The sequence below is a fragment of the Orycteropus afer genome, unplaced genomic scaffold, assembly GCF_000298275.1.
Source record: "Orycteropus afer afer isolate SDZICR_OR568_19922 unplaced genomic scaffold, OryAfe1.0 scaffold00123, whole genome shotgun sequence".
Taxonomy (NCBI): Eukaryota; Metazoa; Chordata; class Mammalia; order Tubulidentata; family Orycteropodidae; genus Orycteropus; species Orycteropus afer.
In genome coordinates, this window is record NW_006921710.1 from 8,212,185 (window position 1) to 8,233,669 (window position 21,485).

General features: G+C 44.5%; 1 protein-coding gene across 1 annotated transcript in view; it reads right to left on the minus strand.

Moving 5' to 3' along the window:
* MVB12B (multivesicular body subunit 12B) overlaps window positions 1-21,485 on the minus strand; it is a 204,133-nt gene that overhangs the window by 135,122 nt on the left and 47,526 nt on the right. Inside the window, exons 3-5 of the mRNA XM_007944376.2 lie at window positions 15,771-15,867; window positions 9,469-9,598; window positions 5,227-5,349 (exon numbers count right to left, since the gene is read on the minus strand). Coding sequence (XP_007942567.2) covers window positions 5,227-5,349; window positions 9,469-9,598; window positions 15,771-15,867 — 350 coding nt within the window. The remainder of the gene's footprint in view (window positions 1-5,226; window positions 5,350-9,468; window positions 9,599-15,770; window positions 15,868-21,485) is intronic.

Below are 21,485 nucleotides of genomic sequence, written 5' to 3' on the forward strand. Positions count from 1 at the left end.
CTCACTTCGAGTCTGTCGAGGGAAGAGCATGTCACGTATGTGTGTGAGATAAAGATTCATCAGGTGAGGAGGAAGCGCTCTGCCAAGTCTTATCCTGCCTCTTGTCATGAACCTCTCCAAACACTGTGTCCTATTGGCCATTTATAGCCATGGGGGACCGGCACACTCTGAAAGGACAGAACCGTATCCAGTTCTACCATAAGCATTTAAGGCAATACTAGGAAGGAAACTGGCAGGAAGTGCTTGTTCCTGGGGCCAGTACCTGCCTCTGCAAAGAGGAAGCAGTTCTGCTAGGTCTGTGAGGGCCCCAGGTAGTGACTGGTTAGCTCTCAAAAGGTCCACTGGAAGAAGGCCCCTTTAGTCTGAAATGAAGATGGGGATAACAGCTCTCAAAAAAAAACCAGAGGGGATTCTCTGAAATACACATGACAATGTAAGTAATGGAGGCACGATACAAGTTTTCAGCTTTTGAGGCAGAAGCTAAGAAAACGCCGGCAATGCTTGCTATTGGCCCCTCCATTGTTCCTTCCCAGTCCTGGGGATTTGAAGGGAATGTGCAACTAACTGCTCGGGAACCAGCACCGCCTTCCTCTCAGCCACTTCTACATTTTGTCAGTAGAGGGCGCTGGATCACCATACTCCCACTCTAGCCTTGTCGTTAGCAACTTGATCCCAGTGTCCATATAAAGACCACATTTCAGGAAGTGTTTCTGATGTTTATGGTTTAATATTACATAAGAAAAAAAAAAGAAAAGAACAATAGAGCACAAGCCTGCTTTTATAACATCACCTATGGAAAAAAAGGTGTTGAGAGGCATGGGTGGCTTGTAGCAGAAGTCTCACTTTCCATGCAGAGGCCCAGGACGGATTTGCGGCCAATGCACCCCATGCACCCCACGCGCAGCTGCTCCTCATCCATCCCTGGAGGCTGTGTGTTGCTATGGTGCTGAACAGGTTTCAGTGGAGCTTCTAGACTAAGATAGACTCACACGAAAGGCCTGGCAAACTGCTTCTGAGAATCAGCCAATGAAAGCCCTATGGGCCACAATGGTCTTACTGTAACTGACCACAGGGATGACGCAGGATGAGTTGGCTCCATTGTGTGTGGAGTCACCAGGAGTCGGGGGCCAGCTCGAAGGCAGTTCAACAACAATAAAAAGTGTACAGAGAAAAGACTCGAAGGAAAGATAACATAAGGCTACGAGTATTTTCTCACAGGAAATGGAATTTCTACCTTTCTGTTATTTTCTATATTCTGTGGATCTTCCACACACTTGAATCACTCTCACAGTCAGAAAAAGACCTGACGGTGCACAGGGACTCTGCGTGTCCACCAGCACAGGGTCCTCAGCTGTCTGAGAAGCCTTTGCCAGCAAATTGAATATACGCCTGGATCTGGGCTGAGCACTGGAGAAAACAAGGGACAAGACGCAGTCCCTGCCTTCAAGGAGTTCTGTCTGGGAGAGGAACAGGACACAGAGAGACGGCTGCAACATAACATGAATCATAACTACAGAGTCATGTTCACAGAGGAGAGTCCAGCACAGGCCCAGTCACAAGGGCTCAGGGAAGGCTTCCTGGAGGAGGGGTCATATGAGCTGAAATCTAAAGGCTGAATAGGAAAATAAGAATGAGTCAGGCAGGGATGCAGGATGCATTTGATGCACAAGGATCAACAGGAAGGGGAGAGGAGGCTGCCACCAGTCCAGCTACAGCCCAAAGTTTGAGGCTGGAGGCGAGAGAGAGGAGACGAGAGAAATTAGGGGAGCTGGACACCAAGGTCTTGATATGCCTTATTGAAGAGCCTGGCCTTTATCCTACAGGGAATGGGAAGTCACTGAAGGTTTTAAGCAGGGGAGTGCTGAGGGCGGATTTGCTGCTGGGTGGAGGCAGTTGAATGTGGATAAGACCAGACAGAAGGTTTCTGCAATCCACTGGGTGAGAAGGCCCTGAACATCAGACAAAAGAAAACAGCCCCTCTGAAATGACTGTGACTCCACGGAGGCTGAGCACTGAGTGGGAGAGGGGTGAGGAGACTGAGAGCTAAGGGTAACATTTAAAGGGAACAACTTTTCATCGGTCTTAGGAAAATCACACTCACCACGTGACTTCATACTTCAAAAAGGAGCTTGATTTGCATTTAATCTATTGAAAGAAAATAACTCACTCTGGCTGAGTGCAGACATGGTATGAGGTGTGGTACATACTTTTCTCATCAAATTTCCACATCAACTCTGCAAGGGGAGAGGATGAGTTTCATCCTGCAGATGAAGAAATGGGCTCAGAGAGGAGACAGACCTGAGAAAGGGAGAGTGGACTTCAGCGGAGGAGTGCCCAGCTCTCCTGCCGGGAACCTGTGTCCTCTGTGCAGGACACACCCAGGTATCACCCAAATGGCCCACACTCGCGGGAAGACACATCAGACTAGGACTGTGACCAAAGTCCCTCTCTACGTGCTGCTGCTCAGTTCCCACCTAAGAGCGAACTCAACTGCAGCCTCATCCAGCATGGGCCACAAGTAGACACAGAAGGCAGGGAAGATGTGTTATCGGAGCCCTGGCGGCTGTGGCAGACGGCTCTGGGGCGAGCGTGGATGCCAGGAGTCAGGGCTGTGGACATACATCCCCAGAGGAGCCAAACCCTCAGCACTGCCTGTAAGGAGAATTGTCAGGGAGGGAACACACATTCCACAGAGGAAGAAGGTGCGACCCACCCGAAAGCGCAGTACAGCCGAGTGGCAGCCTGGTCTGGGAGCTGGCGGTGGGGCCACAGCAGAGTCCAGCCAACACACCCTCTCTTGCAACTGTTTGCCTCGTATGCTTTACAGTCAGCATCTGATTTCAGCTCTGTGTGGCAGATGGACAGAGACTGTATTTTCTAAACACAGGGATATGACAATGCACTGATGCGAAGGGGGAGCAAGCTGTTTGAAACTGGAGCTCTTCTGGAAAACCTCAGCCTGCTGTACACAGGAACACAAGCATCACCTGGGGCTCAGCACGAGGGGGGGGAGCTCACACTCAGCTCCCGGAGCGTGTGCAGAGACAGGAGGCTTCAAGGAATAAAATAACAGACTCATCGTTTCATAACTCTTCAACGGAAGATTTGAATAGGTAATCAGAATTTCTTTCTTTCTTTTTTTTTTTCTAAATCTAAGAATACTATATAGGAAAACAATACCAAATAAATAAATAATAATAATAATAAAAAAAACCTGATGTATTAGGTACCTCACATAGGTGTGCATACTACCTGTAAATTACCTGCACAGCAAGAGAGAGGAGCTTGGGACAGACAAGTGGGTTTTACTGGGGAGCATGATTGTAACATTCAATTATCCTCCTGCATACTGGCTGACTTAACTCAGCCAAATTAGAATACATTTTATATTGACTATTTTGACATTTGTTTTATTTGGCAAGTAAAACAAAACTGATCCAATTTCCTTGCAGCCATTGTAAACCATAAACTGTACAAGAGGTTATAAAATATGTAAGCCTTATAAACACTTCGTTCTGACGCGCTACCCTCCAGTTCTGGCCTGCTGTTCTTGAGCCCCTTCCCTTCAGTTGCAAGTGACCCTTCTGTTACCACAAGCTTCTCTGTGGATCACTCTCCCTGCTTTATCTGAGAGAACCACTTTTCTTTCTTTACTCAATGGAATGTTAAAGCCTGCCCTGAGGAGGCGTTCATTTCTGGCCCTTCCAGATCATGTAAGGTCAATGGGGGTGGCTGGAACTGCTTCAAGGCAACAAGGCCTCTTTCATGCCCAGGACAACCAATCCTCTGGTGGGGAAGGCGGTGGGACTCCCTCTGGTCTCTCCACTGAGCCCTAACCTGAGCTGACCTAAGCTCCCACCGTGATGGAGACTGGCACTGAACCCCAGCACAGGTGATGCACTTGAGCTGACCCCAGCATAGGTGATGGAGGTGGGCTGACTCCAAGCCCAGGTGATGGTGACCCTCAGCAATGCTCCCCAGCACACAGCTGTGACAGTGCACTTGGTCCATGAGAAAGGAACATGCAAGTGTGGAACTGAGCTGTGCTCACATTCCTGAGCACAACAAAGAGACTCAGCCGCTCAAACCTGCATCCCTGGGAAGCTCAGAGCTATTCATCTCTTTTCATGCCAGAGTGGAACTGAAAGCCCTTCTAAAGTTTCAGGTGGTTCTAGGGGTAGTTAACTTTAAATACCACTCTTGTTTGTGAAACTGTCACGAGAAAGACCAGACTGTTTTTATAGGGGCAAGTTTCAAAGGACAGGGTCTTCGGAGAGGCGGGGCTCATTACAGGTGTTCCTGTGAGTGAGGAGGACTCAGGGAGGATGAGGGTTTGCAGGAGAACACCCCTCTCCCTGAGGCAGGGTGTGACTGTGGGTGGGTGTGGTCCCAGGGAGGAGGGCACCTTGACTGTTTCTCAGTTCCTGACAGACTGTGCTCATCTCTATCCTCCACACAGAAGCCTTTACATCCATTCTTATACACCAATCCCCAAAAGACCCTGTCTCACCAATTACTTATTTTATTTACTTTTTAAATCCCTTTCTCAAACTTAATCCATCATTGCTGTTTGTTCCTTGTCTTCCATTTGCTGCTGGTGATGCACAAGTTCTTTATCACCAGCGGTTCTTTATGACAGGATTCTTTTTACCATCTGCTTTCTGCAAAGCTATGGAAACTACCACTACCTTTAATGACCGAAATCAGTTGCAGCGATAAGCCGGTTTGCTTCTCCAAGTGCCTCTGCGGAAACAATTATTAAAAGTAACATCTCCTAAAAAAACTTCTCACCATTCTCTCATACCCAAAACACCCATTTCTTAAATGGATTTTGGCTCACTGGGAAAAGGAACAGTATGAAAATGAACATAACTACTTACGAACCCTCCTGGGTTTCCAATGAGTTGCTGGTCGAGGCAGAAAAGGAATTCCACCCTTCTCAGGCCTGTGACCCCAACTACATGGTTACAAAGCACGTGTCTACGTGTAGCTCTAAGCTCCCTGGAACAGCCAATTTTACGTTGTATGCTCTGCTGTTATAAGCCTGTAAATTCATGTAACACAGAAGTTCCTAAATGGATTTTTAAAAATCTCCTCTAAAGATCTATTGCTTCTACAGTTTTCCTGCCGTGTGCTGCAGATACTACGCAAAGGTGTTCTACGACGTTACATGGCAGGACTCCAGACCGCAGAGCTGTGCACAGGACACCACGGGCAAAGCCTCACCTGGGAAGGTTGGGGGCTGGGGTGGAAGCGGCGGATGACTGGGAAGGTGTTGTGGGTTGAGATGAATCGTGGTTTCTTGGTACTCTGCCCATTCGATACCAGATCCCCATGTTGTTCAGTTCCCTTCAGGAGAAAAGAGAAATCTTTATGGTGCTGTTTAACACAAAGCATTTACCAGAGTGACAAAGCAAACCGACTCATTTAAGAGTCACAGCCTGAACGACCAGCGAATCAATTCCTGCCCATCCGAGATCAGTTACATCACCTCCCTTTGTACTCTGGGTGTCAAGGTTCAGAGTCTAATGTGAGGGCAGCTCTCCCAACTAGGCACGACTTGACAACACAGCCATTTTCTGCACCCACCACAGAGCGTGCCTTCCTACTGCTATTGATATTTCCCTTATTTCTCATTTTTAAAAATTCTTTTTACTTTACCAGTTCATTGTAGGTATTTAGGTGGTAATCCACTTCAAATCCTTTTTTGCAATTAGGGTGAAGCAGACAGAAAAATGGATTGACAGACATGTATGCCTGGTTTTTAACACAAGAAGAATCAGGCCCACCCTACTCTACAAATGGTCCTATTTCAGGTGTCTAACCAAAAAGACTCAGCCCACTGCCACTGAGTCCACTCTGACTCACGGTGACCCTGTGTGTTACGGAGAAGGACTGCTCCACAGGGTCTCGTTGGCCGTGATCGTGATGGAAGTAGAGCACTAGGCCTTACTTCCACAGCGCTGCTGGGTAGGTAGGTCTGCAGTTGAGTCCAAACTGTTTATACCACCCAAGGACCCATCATTTCAGGATATAACCCCTTAAAGCTGAGATGGCACCTACACTTGGCCTCATTCTCAAGGTCAGCCAATCTCCTGCCGTGTTTTGGGGACATCTTAAAACCGCAAAGCCCCAGGCACATGCCTTACCCACCACCTCAACTAAGAGTGGGCACAAAAGGGCCTTACAGATGCCACACCAGGCTCTTTAGTATACAGCCCCTGGCACACACACGCAGAGGCCAGCCTTGTACACACAGCCATGACTGTTTATGAGGCAGGTATGTTCTTCAGCATTGTAACGGGGCTATTTTAGTCACATCCAGTCTACAACTTCTCAATTGCCCCACAGAACTGGATCTTTGTGATGTGATAGAGATATGTGATAAGGATATCATCTCTTCAAAACATGAGAACAGATTTATTCTGCAGGCACTTATAGTAAGCTGCTCAGAACACCGCAAGACATATTATTAGATGACAGATTCCAACCAGCTTTTCCGATTTTACCCTATCTTAGTCACGGCTCCAAGATGTCAGATCTCGTTCTTAACCTGAGGTTTCCGTCTCCTCCAGCTGACATGCCAAACCTTTGCAAAGTAACGTGGAATTGTGCCCATTTTTAAGAATAAGTGACTTCAAGTTCTACATACTGAACTCTCTTTTCTTACTTAAAAATAACACTAGAATTTTTTTCCTCTGGAAAAGAACTTTTGTGCCAAGATGAAACAAAAATATACTTTATTTGGCAATCTTTTCAAAATGCCAAAAAACAAAAAGACTCCAGTTTTGATTATCAAGTCATGTATGATAAAAATCTATTCTTTGAGATTTTAAATTGTTTTAAAAAAGAAAGCTTTTAAAATACTATAGTTTGTCAAAATACAGGCACATTGAACATTTACCTGAGGTAGATACACTCCTTGGAGAGAACAATCATGGGAGAAAGAAGGGCTGCTTATGCACAGGGAGACAGTTCAGGGGGCAGGAGTGCATGGAGGATGGACACAGGGAAGAGGTAATTATTGGGAGGAAGTGGGAGGGGAGCTGTTGCATTGGGGTAAATTATAGTGAATGTCGTGAGAAAAAGTGTATGTGAACTGCTGTATGGAAAGTGAATTTGCTGTAAACTTTCACCCAAATCACAATTAAATATATATATATATATATATATATATATATATATGTATGTATACACTATAGTTTGTAATTAAAAATACATATAACAACTGAAATTGGACTTTGAAAGTTCATGATCAAAGTGTTAGTTTCTATTATTTGCACGTAAACAGCTGTTTCTAAGGTACTTGAAGCATGGTTATTATTTCTTAATTATTTCCTGCTCTTATGATCCTGTTTACATAATTAATTTAAACAATGTGGCAAAACAGGATTTTTGAGCATGTTGGAAGGCAAGGATCATAGATTCCATCTTAAGAAGCACAGAATCAGAGCAGTCAGACTGCACAGCTAAAGAATCTAAAGAAACTGTTAATCAGCAACCATGCTGAAAACAATCTCTATATGTGTGATGCCTCCTGCCCACACTGTGCCAAAAAACAGTATAGCTCTTGTCCACGGCCTGGACTGTGGCTGGGCTAAGAGGAGAGGCCCTGGCTTTTAGAGTAAAGAGGAGGCTCTGGGCTCAAAAGAAAAAGAAGCAAAACAGAACATGAACCAGATCCAGGACACTGACCTCAAAAGCCCAAGCAGGTGAATGCACTGCTGGAACCTACAGTGACAAACGCGATGCCTGGAAAGCCCGGCCTGGGGAGGAGGCTATGGCCGAAGGGGCTGAAAAGCCACCTACCAAACTGATGAACATGACAGACTCAAATGTCACGTTACCAAGTAATGAAATGGTATCTTTTGGAAATCCAGCATCTGTTCACCCTACTTCTGATTTTTTTTTTACTCCTTCTTCCTATATATTTTGGGGGAGCCACTCCCCTCATTCTTCATCCACGAGTTCCAACAGAGGTCACTCTATTTTCAGCTCAAGTCTAGTTGATCAGAATGATATTTCTCAAATAATCATGACTGGTTCAGGGTGCACACAACTCTCCTTGGAACAGTCAAGACCAATGGGACTGAATTTTAGAACTTTTCTTTGAACCAACAGAACCATAGACTTGCTCTTACTTGCTCTTTTCCTTTGGACTTGAACTTGCACGAAAAGTAGGCAACGCTACTGTACTACCATGTATCCTCTGGGGGAGAATATGTCTAAAAATGGAATCAACCCAGAGGAATCGGAACAAGGAGGTAGAGAGGGAGAAACCAGATTCTAGCGCCGTACTTTGAGCACCTAAATCCAACCACACCTGAAACTGATCCTGCCCTCTCCCCTGCATTCTTCAGTGACAGCAGTCAACAGATTCTTTCTTTTGTTGAAGCCAGTTAGCTTACAATCAAAAGAGCCCAAAATGAGTGTCCTCATAGTTAGTATTTATGAAACAGCTACAGCACCAGGTCCCGTGCTCATGCTTGGAATACAGGATGAACAAGACATGCAGGAGCCCAGCCCTCAACAGTTCACTGCTCACCAGGGAAGACAAACGTCAGACCAAAAAGTGTTCAAGGCATTATCATATACTCATATGACATTCGTGTTTCTTCCTCAGAACTCTCCAATGCCTTTCTAGTACACTTGGAAGAAAATCCAGACTGCCACCGTGCCCCCCAAGGTGCCCCCTCGTCTCTGGCATCCTTCCTTTGCTTGCTCACTCCAGCTGCACTGGTCTGCTTTCTGTTCCCCAGAAACGCCATGCTCATTCTCTCTTTTATACTTGTTCTTCTCCTCTACCCAGGAGGCTCTGCCTTCAAATCTCTGCATGGCTATTTTTCTCCTGACATTTATGTTTTCAGCTCAAATGTCACATCTTGACCATCCCAACTGAAGTAGCTCCCACTCCATTGTGGTGTTTTATTTTCTTCACTATATGAAATCATCTCACTTATTTATTTTCTTGTTTATGGCTTGTTTCTCCCTTAGAACATCAATTCTATGAGAGGAAGGTCCTTGTTTGCCTTCTTCACCAGCATAACCTGTGTCTTCAGTCCAGCAGGACCTAATAGGTGTCCCATAACATTGAAGCGGGTGAATAAACCAACAGTGTGGAGAGTTGAGGCCCAGGAGTAACACAAAGAGAGACTATCTTGGCTTTCAGGCATCTAGGAAGGCTCCAGAAGAGCTTGGAGGATGAATCCTCAGAAGAACAAGGGGCAGGAGAGGTCCTTAAAGGCGCAAACGGCGTGAATCAAGGCACAGGGAGGCCAACAGCCTGGCATTTTGAACCAGCTGCAACATAGTTGGGAAAGGCAGCAATGAAAGCTAGGGCTGGTAAGGTGGACGAGAGGCAGGCAGCCAAGAGCCTTGAGTCTCACTGAAATTCTCAGGGCTTCATCCCCAGGAGTGACTGATTGTTCTCAGAAGAGAGAAGTGAATGAGATCTTTATCAAGGCTTACCCGATAAAGGTGTACTGAGGGGGTGCCTGCTTGGTCCGGCCCATGATTCGAATGTCACAGATGGCAGCTTCAGTTGAATCTCGTGGGATGAATTTAATACACAGCCTCTTCTTTCTAAAAGCCACTTCCTCTGAAGAAAAAGACAACAACAGAAAAGATGTGAGTCTCCCAGAGATACCAAAATCGAACTTCTGAACACCAAGGCTCCCTATCACCTTGCCTTCTTGGCAGTGCAAGTGACTGGTCACCCAGGACACCTGACAGAAGAGCTGGGCTCTCCCATCCTGCCCTCCTTGAGGCCACAGTGGACAGGCTGCCATTACATAGTAGGTGTCAGTCAGGACCTGACCCCAAACATCCCCTAAAAAAGGGCTCCCAGGGGTACATGCATCTCTGCAAGGAGCAGCAGCCTGGCAACAAACCCACGGGCCTGGCTTCCAAAAGCCATGACCAAAGTCTCTGCTCAAGTCATCAGATACCTACACGCTGGGTCCTGAGTATTTACATGTTTTACACATGGACTTTTTTTAATCATAGAAAGTTTCAAACATACCTAGAAGTAGAAAGAACAGTACAATAAAACTACATGTTCTGATAACATTGGGAAAAGAGAGGACACCGAACTGTGCACATAAGAGATAGACGACAGATGTTAAAACCAACCAATGTGTCCACAACACCACATTGCCATTAACGCCAAACACTAGGCTATACAGATAAACACATAAACACCTGAATGATCAGACAGGGATCAGTGAATAGAGGTATACTCTAGACCAAGGAAGGAGCTCTGGTAGCATAGTGCCTAAGGCACTTGACTGCTAACCAGAAGGCTGGTGGTTCAAATCCACCAGCCACTCCTTGGAAGGAAGGTTGGGCAATCTACTTCTGTAGTGACACTGCCTTGGCAACCCAAGGATGGGTCGCTATGAGTCGGGGCCAACTCGATAGCACATAACAACAACAACTAGACCAAGGATAGATGCAGCTGAGGCTTAACTTGTACAGACACCTGCGATACAAAATACCTGCAGTCCTTACAGAAACAACAGAAGACAGACACAGAGTAATCCCTCACAGACATCCCAACACTATGGGAGAGAGATCCAATAGAGCTACTACCTCAGGACCATAGTACTGGGGTACACCAGACTCAATTGGCACAACAAAATACATAAAAGCATTGCTCCACATCCTACATTGTTGAGTAGCAACTGAGGTCTTAAAAGTTTTCAAGCAGCCATCTAGGATGTAGCTAATGGTCTCCTAGCGTCAGAAGTAAAGAAGAACTCACACACACACACAAAAAAGGGCATTTAAAACCAATCAGCCCTAGGATACGATGGCCCTCAAGACCAGAAGAATCGGGTGGTGCCCGGCTACCAATGCAACCACTCAGGAAAGGATCAAATCTGGAGATCCGGGGTAGAGTGGGAGGTAAAACGTGGAACAAAATCCAAAAACTCAATTAATAACCAGAATTACTGGTCAGATGAAGTCTGGTGAGAATCCCAATACTATGGCCCTGAAATACATTCGATGACTGGAATAAAACTCACCCCCAGGGGCGGGCTCTCAGCCCAATAGTTAACAAGATGTACACGCAGACCACTCAACCCAGGATGCCGCAACCACACACTCAATGGTAATACATCCCTTAAAGCAATAGACATGAGATGCCAAAGGACCAACATTCAAACTGAGGAAATGCAGGACAAACAGGAGTGTGTAATTATGAGGGGCACAGGGGGAGTGTTGCAGGGTAGGGAGGGGAGGAGACTGGGTTAGGGTTGGACATGGCGAACAAGGAATGAAACTAAATGTACTCGTGACTTTGAATGTAAAACAAGCTCTTAAAATAAAAAAAAAAATAAAAAACAGAAACAAAAACAAAAAAAACTACATGTTCTCATCATCCAGTTTCAACAACTGTCAATGGACAAGCCTGTTTCATCTCTTCCCTTGCCCCATTTATTTTGACTGGAGTATTTAAGATGAATCTCTGACAACCAAGTCACGTTACCCATAAATCTCAGTAGGCATCTGTGATGGACAGTTTTCCAGCACGACCACCATTTATTATCATTCTCAATAAAATGAACAAAAATTCTTTACTACCACCCAACAGTTTGTCTATATTCAAATTTTCTTCATTATCTCAACAATGTCATTTTACTGTTGGTTTGTCCAGAGCAGGATCTAGACATTTTGTTGTTAAAGCTCTTAAATCCCTTTTATTCTGTAACAACCTCTATCCTTCATTTTCTTCAGGGCACTGGCAGGCTGGAGAAATTGGGACGAGCACTTCACGGTGATTCGTGTACTTCCTATGACGTCATTTCACAAGGCCTGCAGTCCAGCTGTGCCTTCCTGTCAGGCCCTGGTGGTGGTGGCCCAGTCCCTCGATTATAAAGTGCCCCAACAACCTTTGTCTGAATGGTTTTCTCAACCCCTAATGATTGCTGCCTAGAAATAATTTCATTAAAGGTTGCAAAACAGCAACCTTTTTAAAATTCTGTTATTCCTTCTGCACTTATTAGATCAAATTCTACTATTGAAATAACAACAACAAAAAAAAAACCTTCATCAATTACTGGTCTCCCTGAAATAGTCTGCACAGGAAAGGAAGGATAAATACATGATTCTTTTCTTTTATCAAGTTTTAGAGTTGGTGTAACTTCCAACAGTGACCAACAAAATGTTTATTTGTTCATTTGTGTTTTCAAACATGAGTTTCAATCAACTGCAACCATTCACATGAATCAGACAGATCTGAGTTGAAATCCCAACTTCATAATTTTCTGACATTGTTTCCTTAGGCAAGTTACTTAATTTCACTGAGCCTCAGTTTCATTATCTGTAAAGGGGTTAATGAAATCCCACCCTGTAGAGATGTTGGAAGGATTAAATGTGACAACATATATGGTTCTTTTAGCCCAATGCCTGGGACACTAAAAACCAGACCAGTTGCCATTGAGTGGATTCTGACTCATGGCGACCCCGTGGGCTTCAGAGTAGAGCCGCACGCCACAGGGCTTTCATGGCTGTAAATTTTCTGAGATCACCAGGCCTTTCTTCTGAAGCCCTCTGGATAGATTCAAACCACCAGACTTTCAGTTAGTAGCAGACCGCTTAACTGTTTGTGCCACCCAGGGCTCCCAGTAAGTGCTCGATTAAGAATAGCCATGAGTTCTCTTATCATCATTATTACAAGTTAACCTCTAGCACACATTTATTTTAGTGTTTGGTATTGACTTTCAAGAGTTTTTAGCTATGTCACAGGAAATAAGCAAAAAGCTAACACAACTGATTCAACCAAAAACCAAAACCCAACTTACTGCCATAGATTTGATTCTGACTCACAGTGACCCCCCCTGGGGTTTCCGGGGCGGTAGATCTTTATGGAAGTAGATCACCCAGTCTTCCTTCCATGGAGTAGCTACGGGTTTGAACCACCAGCCTTCTGGTTAGCAGTCAAATGCCTTAGGCAGTAGACCACCAGAGCTGGAATGAGAAGGGGGTGGGCAGCCCTACCTGCTGGTCTTGATGAGTTTACTAAGAAAGGAATTAAAATCACTGGTATTTTTTTGTTGGCAGTGGGCTTTTTTTGGGGGGTGGGGTGGGGAGTGAGTGTGGGGAGGTTGTTATTGGTGGTGGTTTTTTAGAAACTGTGTTTTCATTAAGTGAGGAGTCTGAAGATTTGAGGAAATCTATAACCTGTGAGAAGTCACGTCTTGAGTCTAGACCCCAATATTGAATCTAATGAGCCAGGGATGGTATCCTGGAGGGAAAGTCCATAACAATCCCGCACCTTCAAAAATTAAATTATTAGTGGATAACATTAGGTCTTTGAAAGTGTGAAGAAGATAAAACCTTTCCTCCAAGTAAACTAAAATGCAGGTATTTTATTTGTTTTTGCCACACTGTTCTTGGCTCCAGTCTTCCATCTACAGCAAACTCAGGGTAGGAAATGGAGCCACTAATTACACATGCTTAAGCAGGCCTAATTTTAAGTAAACATATTATACATAGTCAATAGAAATGTGTTCAGTCATGCTAATGAACACAGAGAAAGCACACAGCACTTCACTAAAACAAACAGCCTTCCCATTTTTAAGTGCTATATAGATTGCAACAAACTGTATTTTAAATTAATTACAGGAATCTCATATTTTTGGCTGACTTTACAAAACCAGGCCCTTAAATGCTCTCCGACTTCACAGGGCTGGCCATAGGTTTATCTGGTCAACTTGGGCTCTGTCCTCTGGGTAAGGTTCCAAGAAATGACTGTACAGCTGAAATGAAGAGGCCACCTTAAACTCACCCTCCTGTGTGATGAGGCACCTGGTGGAAGACTCAGGGCTGACCTCAGAATATCCTTGGTGCAGCAACCGACCCACCTCAGTTATAGGGGGAGGCTTTCAGGGTGATGAAATATTCTAAAATTGATTGTGGTGATGGTTGTACTCCGTGAATATACTAAAAAAGCATTGAACTGAACACTTTAAATGGGCAAATTGTACAATGTATAAAGTATATCTCAACTAAGTGGATACCAAAACAATCCAACCTATACATAAATAGTTAAAATCTATCTGTAAAAAGGACATACACATATGTGATTACACTATGGGACTGTGGTTAAAGTGTGGCCAGACTTGGGAAGACTTGCATATATTCTAGTCCCCTTTCTCTCTCCCCTACTTCTTCTAGATGTGTGACCTTGGATAGTTCTTTCATCCCTAAGTAGTCATTATGCCTTAGTTTTCTCATAAGTGAAATGGGTATGATGAGATCCATCTCCAAACAGTGATCTTCTGAAGATTCAATGAAACCCAGTATGTAAGCCCTGGTAGTGCAATGGCTGAGCACTCAGCTTTGAACTCCCCAGCCATTCCAAGAAAGAACAGACCCAGAAATGTGCTCTTGTAAAAACTCAGCCTAGGAAATCCTATGGGGCAGTTCTACTCTGCACTACAGGGTCCCTAGGAGTTGGGATCAACTTGACAGCACAGAACAACAGTATGTAAAGTATTTATCACAGGGGTTAGCATGCAGTAAATACATGCTGAATATTAGCTATTATGATTATTTACTAATACATATAATATCAAACAACTGAAAGCAAATCAATCTCCAAAAGTGAGGAGAAGATTAAAAAAATAAAAGTATACTATACAAGGGCATCTACATGCTTCACTCAAATAACAGTTATGGGGCTCTGTGTAGATATGGAAAGCCTGGGCTATACGAAATCTAGTAAAAAATGAAAAAATAAACCCACTGCCATTGAAAACACAGCACAAAACAGTGGGTCCACAATGGGATTAACTATAGAAGAATAAAGTATGTATGACAAAGAATGAGATGCAGAATTTCGTAAGTGAACCCTGGGTCATGATCCTCTGTCTTTTATTTACTGCTTCACTGTTGTGGGTATCCTAAAGTTGGCTAATGAGTAATTAATAATAAAACAACATGTCACAATACACCTAAATGAGGAGGCACAATTATCCAGAGATCTCCCAGCACTTTCAGTAACTGATGTGCGTGACAAGGACCCCAAAGCACTCCAGGATCCTGCCTGAAGAAGCTTCCAATTCATTAGCACATCACCTCTGCGTGGTGTCACACACAAAAACCAAACCAAACTCTCGGCCATCAAGTCGATTCGACTCACAGCGACCCCTCCTTGGGGTTCCGAGGCAGTATCACTATGGAAGTAGATTGCCCAACCTTCCTTCTGAGGACGGGTTGGTGGGTTTGAACCGCTAGCCTTAGGCACTGTGCCAGCAGAGCTCCCAGTGTCACACGGTGGTCCGAGTTTCTGGTCCAACTCCAATCCTATGTACTCTAACTTGTGGTCTTTCTGGTTCTGATTTTTCTCATTTGCTCTAAAAGCCAAAAATGGGGGTATTATTGCACTTGTATTCCCAGGACATCATTTGATTTTTTTTTTTTTTTCCTTCTGTTTCTGGGTCTCGTACCAAGCTTGGCTTCGGCAATACCAGAGGATGGACTAAAGAGGAACTATAACCAGTTTCACCATTTTACTCCCGAGCAAGTCAATGCAGTAGCATCTATCAGGAGGCACCGTTCTAAGAGAAAAGGACATAGCGTGCTGCCACCCAGAGTACTCCACAAACTCCTTGGAGAACCGCGTCAGATACCTGTCAAGAGCAAGGTATGCGGTAAGGCCTCCTAAAATGTTTCTGAAGAAAAATGCACATTAAAAAAATCTAAAAATATACCTGGAGGAAGAAAACTCTCATTATGATGAGTGGTACTAAAGGATGACTCACGTGTGTCCACTGTCTCCTGAATCGGGATGAAGCCTACAGGCAGGGTGTCCTTGATGTCAATGAGCTTCATATCCACTAACACGTTCCCTAAATGACTCTTGGGAAGAAAGAAAAGAGACACAGACTATTAATCTGAACATGCCTATGGTAGCTTTGCCATTTTTGCTTCAAGATGCATATTTAACACAATGACTCGTGCAGCTTTACGACAGCAGGTTAATTAGAGAAGGTGCCAGTTAATGTTCCCCAGCGGTTACACAGGGACTCGGGTGGCCCGCGGGAGGGAGTTTGATCTGCAGAACCTCAGAACTACTCACTCAAACGTGGCTTTGGTTAGCTGCATGAGCAGCTCCTGGAGGGTGGGGGCCCTGGGGAGGCTTTCTAGACATAACCCAGCAGACGGTGGCTGTGCACACATGTCCCAGGACCAGGCTGCCACTCTGTCCTGAGGGTTAGCACTCAGGGCCCTGGGTTTTACAGCAAATCCCTGTGGTCCTCGTTGTGGGGGGGAGAGATGCATCTGAACCTAACAGAGAACCAGTCACGCTCCTAAATGATCCCAGTCTACATGCCGACACATATTCTGGTTACTAGATACATTTAATAAAATCCCAAGAATCATAAACTAATATGGAGTGAAAGCCCTGCATCATCATCCTCACTATTACACATCTTCTAAAATGACACGCACACAGGGCCTCTTAAAGCTTCTACTCGGTGGTAGTTTTGGAGGTCCACGGCACACAGCTTCTGTAACCAGTTTAGAAGTATCTTTCTAAGATAGCACACCATTCTGTAACTGCAAGAAAGAATTCTCTGCAAACATGCTGCCGCTTGCCGTCCCATTTCATGTTGGAAATGAGCTCTGAAGATACCTACTCTACAACTTAAATATGCAGGGCCACCTTGGAGATTTCATTAGAATCTTCAGAGTAATTTGCATCTTAGTTCTCCTTCTCTCTACTCAGAGCTAGTTAAGGAAAGAATTATAGATTCCAATCCCAAAATCTCTGCTGTAAGGATGCTAGCAGTGCACTCCAGTGCCTGGCTTCCAGAAGTTTCTCATTGTTAAAATCCAGCATGAGCACTTGCTCAGTTTACTTTGTCCTGCATCCCTGGGCGTACATCTAGTTGGTCAGCCCATTACTTGGCACATGGCAACAAGTTCTCAGGCCTTTATTTCTATCTTGCTTTGAAAAGAAGGGCCTCTGTTTCTATCTCTGGGGACAGAGGAGCCAAGTCACCCATATCCCACACATTTAAAAAACTGCCAACACTACCTCTGAAAGGCTAGCAGGGCCTTCTGCACATCTGAACTACATGCTATATTCTCGCGTGGCACACTCTTCTTTCCTTCTTATCAATTTGTGAGGTTACTTATTTAATATCTATCTCCCTCTAGAGTTTAAAAACCATCAGGGCCAAAACTATCTCTGTTACAACTATAAACCTGAGCCTAGCATAGTGCTTGGCACACGGTAGATGTTCAATGATTGTTTGCTGACAGGTTAATCTTCTTGGTATATTTCTCAACTGGAAGGGCCACTTGGAGTTAGAATAAAATTGGATTTGCTTGGATGGCAAATCTACACTCTATCAATAAAACTATTTAAAGTATATGTAACAAATACTTTATAAGCCCAAAGTATACAAAGGAAATAAATTCTTCAATTCAACTGCAAAGGTCAAAATGGCAACTGTAACTTATGACCAGGTGTTTTTATGGCACTGTTACCACAAAATTGTTTCCTTCTCACAGAGCTGTTATATTTGCCAACGATGTAATATTGCTACATTGCAGGTAGTGGGGTCTCAGGAAGACAACCTAAGGTGCAGTGCAGCAAGTGGGAAGTGGGAGCCTCTCTGAGGTGGAATAAATCTCTGCCCAAGCAGGAAGGATTTGGACCGTTAACCTAACTAGCAAACATTAGCTCCTTGCAGAATTGCCTGCTCTAATCTATCATAATTTTTTTTTTTTCATGGCAGCTGCTTTTCCATGTCATCACTGCTTTCTGCATTGAGAAATTAATAACTTGGTATGTTTTCTTGCCCTGTAGATGGATAGGCATTCATCAATATCCTTCTCAAATGCCTTCCACTTGACACGTTGGGCTTTACAGAAGTCAACTGCAAACCACTTAGCAACCTCACCCTCCACACACTCTACAAATGTCCCTAATCATAAAACCAGAGCATCAGTGGTCCGGCCATTAACAGAACCATCAAAAAACCCTCCTGTGCATACAAAGAGGGAGGCTGAGTTGTCAAAGCTCCCCGCAGTCCAAGGGTGGTCCCTCCTTGCACCAAGCTGCCACTGTAGTGAGTTTAATACAGTAGGTCTGCGACACCATTAATTTTGCTTGTTCCCCTCCCCTCCCCCATCCTGTGCTCTCTTTCATTTCCTCCTCATAAATATGAAGAACGTATTCCCAATCCTTGTTGAGCAAATGATTCATGCCAAAAGCCCAATATGCACTGACTCAGGGTATTTATATTGTCTCTGGTAGCCAGTATTTGCTAGTATACTGTAATTATTTTTGACAACCTTGCATTTAAGGTAGCCACAGATAACCAACTTAATATTCAAATGTTCATAAATCCTTCTGTTTAATATCCTCCCTACCTAATCTATGTACATTATTATTACAGGTAATACAGAAAGTACAGGGCATGAAAAGTGCAATTAATCTCGATCCTTCCCCAGGAAGCAATGTCACTCCAAAGCCAGGTTTCTGTATTAATAGCATTACTGGGGGGAAAGAATTTAGGTTCCAAAGGAGTCTCCCAAAACTCCTACATTGGGAGTCTCAAGTCACCTAATTAAGAATCTGTCCGGTCTTGAGATCCCACATCCCTCCCTTTACAGCTGTAAAAAGAAATATGCTATGCAAAGTCTTGGTTCAGACTGAGGGCCAGGAGTGACTGGCTGTAACAGATTAAAAATGTACCTGATTTCTGTTCCACTCCTGCACTGGCAAGTGAGCCCTGCCACCCCACCTGCTAACTATATCCGTTCGCATCCCACTGTAGGCCCATTCACTCTTTTTCTAAAAACAAAACACTTACTCCCCTGCTTCAAAGAAAGGCAGAGATTTCACTCATTGCCCTAATCCTCATCTCTTTACATGCTTTTATCACACACATCCACACACACACACACCATGCTCAGCCCTCAGGGAGTAAGAAGACACACAAAGCAAGCATTCAAAATCATCTGTTTAATGTGAAATGAATATTGACTAAATCAATACATTTTCTATAATACACTTGCCCATAACACTCAAAATTAACACGTGCCAGGGACTTTTCTTTGTCATTTTCAGACTTGCCACTGTCCACACTCCAAAGGATGCAGGGCTTCTTCTGGCCTAGAGAACCAATACCCACAACGTTTGGGGGACAGTCCAATGAAGAGAAAAAGAAAAAAATGATCACAGAGATTGGGGCTGTCCTCTGGGGCCATGTTTTTAAAATGAAGCCTCTTCAGTCGGGAAAGAAGGCGGCTCAGTGGAGAGCAGTAATAACAGCAGGAAACCACGGGGTAGAGAGGGTGTGAACACAAGTTTGGGCAAATCCTCGGGAGTTTTTCCCTAAGGCCCTGGGTGGCAACAAATACACTGACCTTCTGTACAAGGTGGAAGCCCACGGACAGAGGAGAGGTTACAACACCTAAAACTATGAATAGTTTTCAGGAAACGATTTAGGAAACTCTAGGAACAAAGGTAGCATAGTGGCTAAGACACTTGCCTGCTAACCAGACGGCTGGCGGTTCAAACCCACCAGCCACTCCTCGGAAGGAATGTTGGGCAATCCTACTTCCGTAGTGATACTGCCTCGAAACCCAAGAAGGGGTCGCTATGAGTCAGGGCTGACTCGATGGCACATAACAACAACAACAACAGGAACAAAGGAGCTGGGAGAGTGCACTGATGTGTGTGGATGCCAGATAGGGTGCTGGGGGTGGGGTGGGGACTATCCCTAACTTAATGTCTAGAATGACCTCCTCTTTGGTGTCTCCTCAGGTGGGACAATGACCCTGCGGGATCTATTCGGATTCATTAAAGTCTGCAGTGCAGACTTTCCTTTTCCACTCAGTGGTCTCCTTCCTGGTATTGAAAACGCACTTCAAAGCCTGTATTAAGATCTTCAGGAGTCTCTAGGTGGTGCAAACGGTTATGCTCGCTTGACTACTAGCTGAAAGGCTGGCTGTCCGACCCTATCCAGACCTGCCTCAGAAGACAAGCCTGGTGGCCTGCTTCTGAAAGGTCCCAGTCTGAAAACTCTACGGAGCACAGTTCTGCTTTGATCCATGTGGGGCCACCATGAGTCGGAATCAACTTGACGGCAACTAAGAACAACATTATAAACAAATGTAGTATGAACAATATGACTCATCTGCACATGTTAAATGATAGTGTCTGAAAACCACATTAAAAAGATTTTCAGTTTGAACACCAGGACTTTCCCCTACTCCATGATAAAACTCTGCACTTGACAATGAGCATACATTACTCTTGCAATTAGAATAAAACATTAAAGCGCTCACTTCTCCCTCAGTCCTGAACACATTAGGAATGACTGTCCTAACAAAGCATTATCAATGAACAACAGGAAGGACCAGTGGAAGAGTACAAGCCAGAGAACCCTGTGACTGTTCACATTCAAAAAGCTGCTAATAGAACCTGTAAGGACCCAGTAGAGGCAGTCCCCAGGGTAGAAAAGAGATCCGTTCCTAACTATGTCCTTAAGAATTTGCAGGCAACTCACAACAGATGCACACGGCTCTTATTTAGCCTTACTTTAGTGTGAGAAACGAGCTCTGGTGGTGTTATGGTTTAGGCAGTGGGCTGCTAACCAAAAGGTCAGTGGTTCAAACCCACCAGCTGCTCTGTGAAGGAAAGATGGGGCAGTTTGCTTCCATAGAGATTTACAGCCTTGGAAACCCTGTGGGGGTCTCTATAAGTCAGAATCAACTTGATGGCAGTGGGTTGGTCTGGTTTGGTTTGGTTTAGTGCAAGAAAGGAGCTCTGGGGGCGTAGTGGTTAAAGCACTCAGCTGTTAACCAAAGGTTGGTGGTTGGAACCCACTAGCCGCTCTGTGGCAGTCGGCTTCTATAAAAATCTATAGTCTGGGCAACTCTATGGGCTGTTCTACCCTGTCCTATAAGTCAGAAGCAACTCAAAAGGAGCGGGTTTGGTTTGGGTTTGGTTTAGTACAAGAAAAGGCTCAAAGCCTTTGCAATGATTTAAACGCTGCACGTGTAGCAAGTTAAAGTGACTGTGATGAAGAATTTGTTGCAAGCAGGCGGCTGGTTCAATGGTTTCAAAGTGAGGGAAAATTTATGTAACACTGAAGGGCAAGTAGGAGTTGTCTGAAAACCCCACGTTCCTAACCCAGGGACTGCCTGTACCAGGGTGATGGGCTGGCAGGGACATGTGACGGAGAGAAAGGCTGTTACTCTTCTTCTTCTGAATGAAAATATTTGATGTATTTTTTTTTTAACTGAGAACACATATTACTGTTGTAACAAAATTTTTAAACCTAAATAAAAATATTTCAAAAAGGAGGCGGGGCAAGATGGCGGACTAGGCAGAAGGACTGCACAGACCCTCTTCAACAAAGAAAAGGGAAACCAATTAATACAGACACAGAAGATAATCTTGGACCCCTGAGCCTTGAAGGAAAGGATGCAGATTTGGACTAAACCCCAACTAG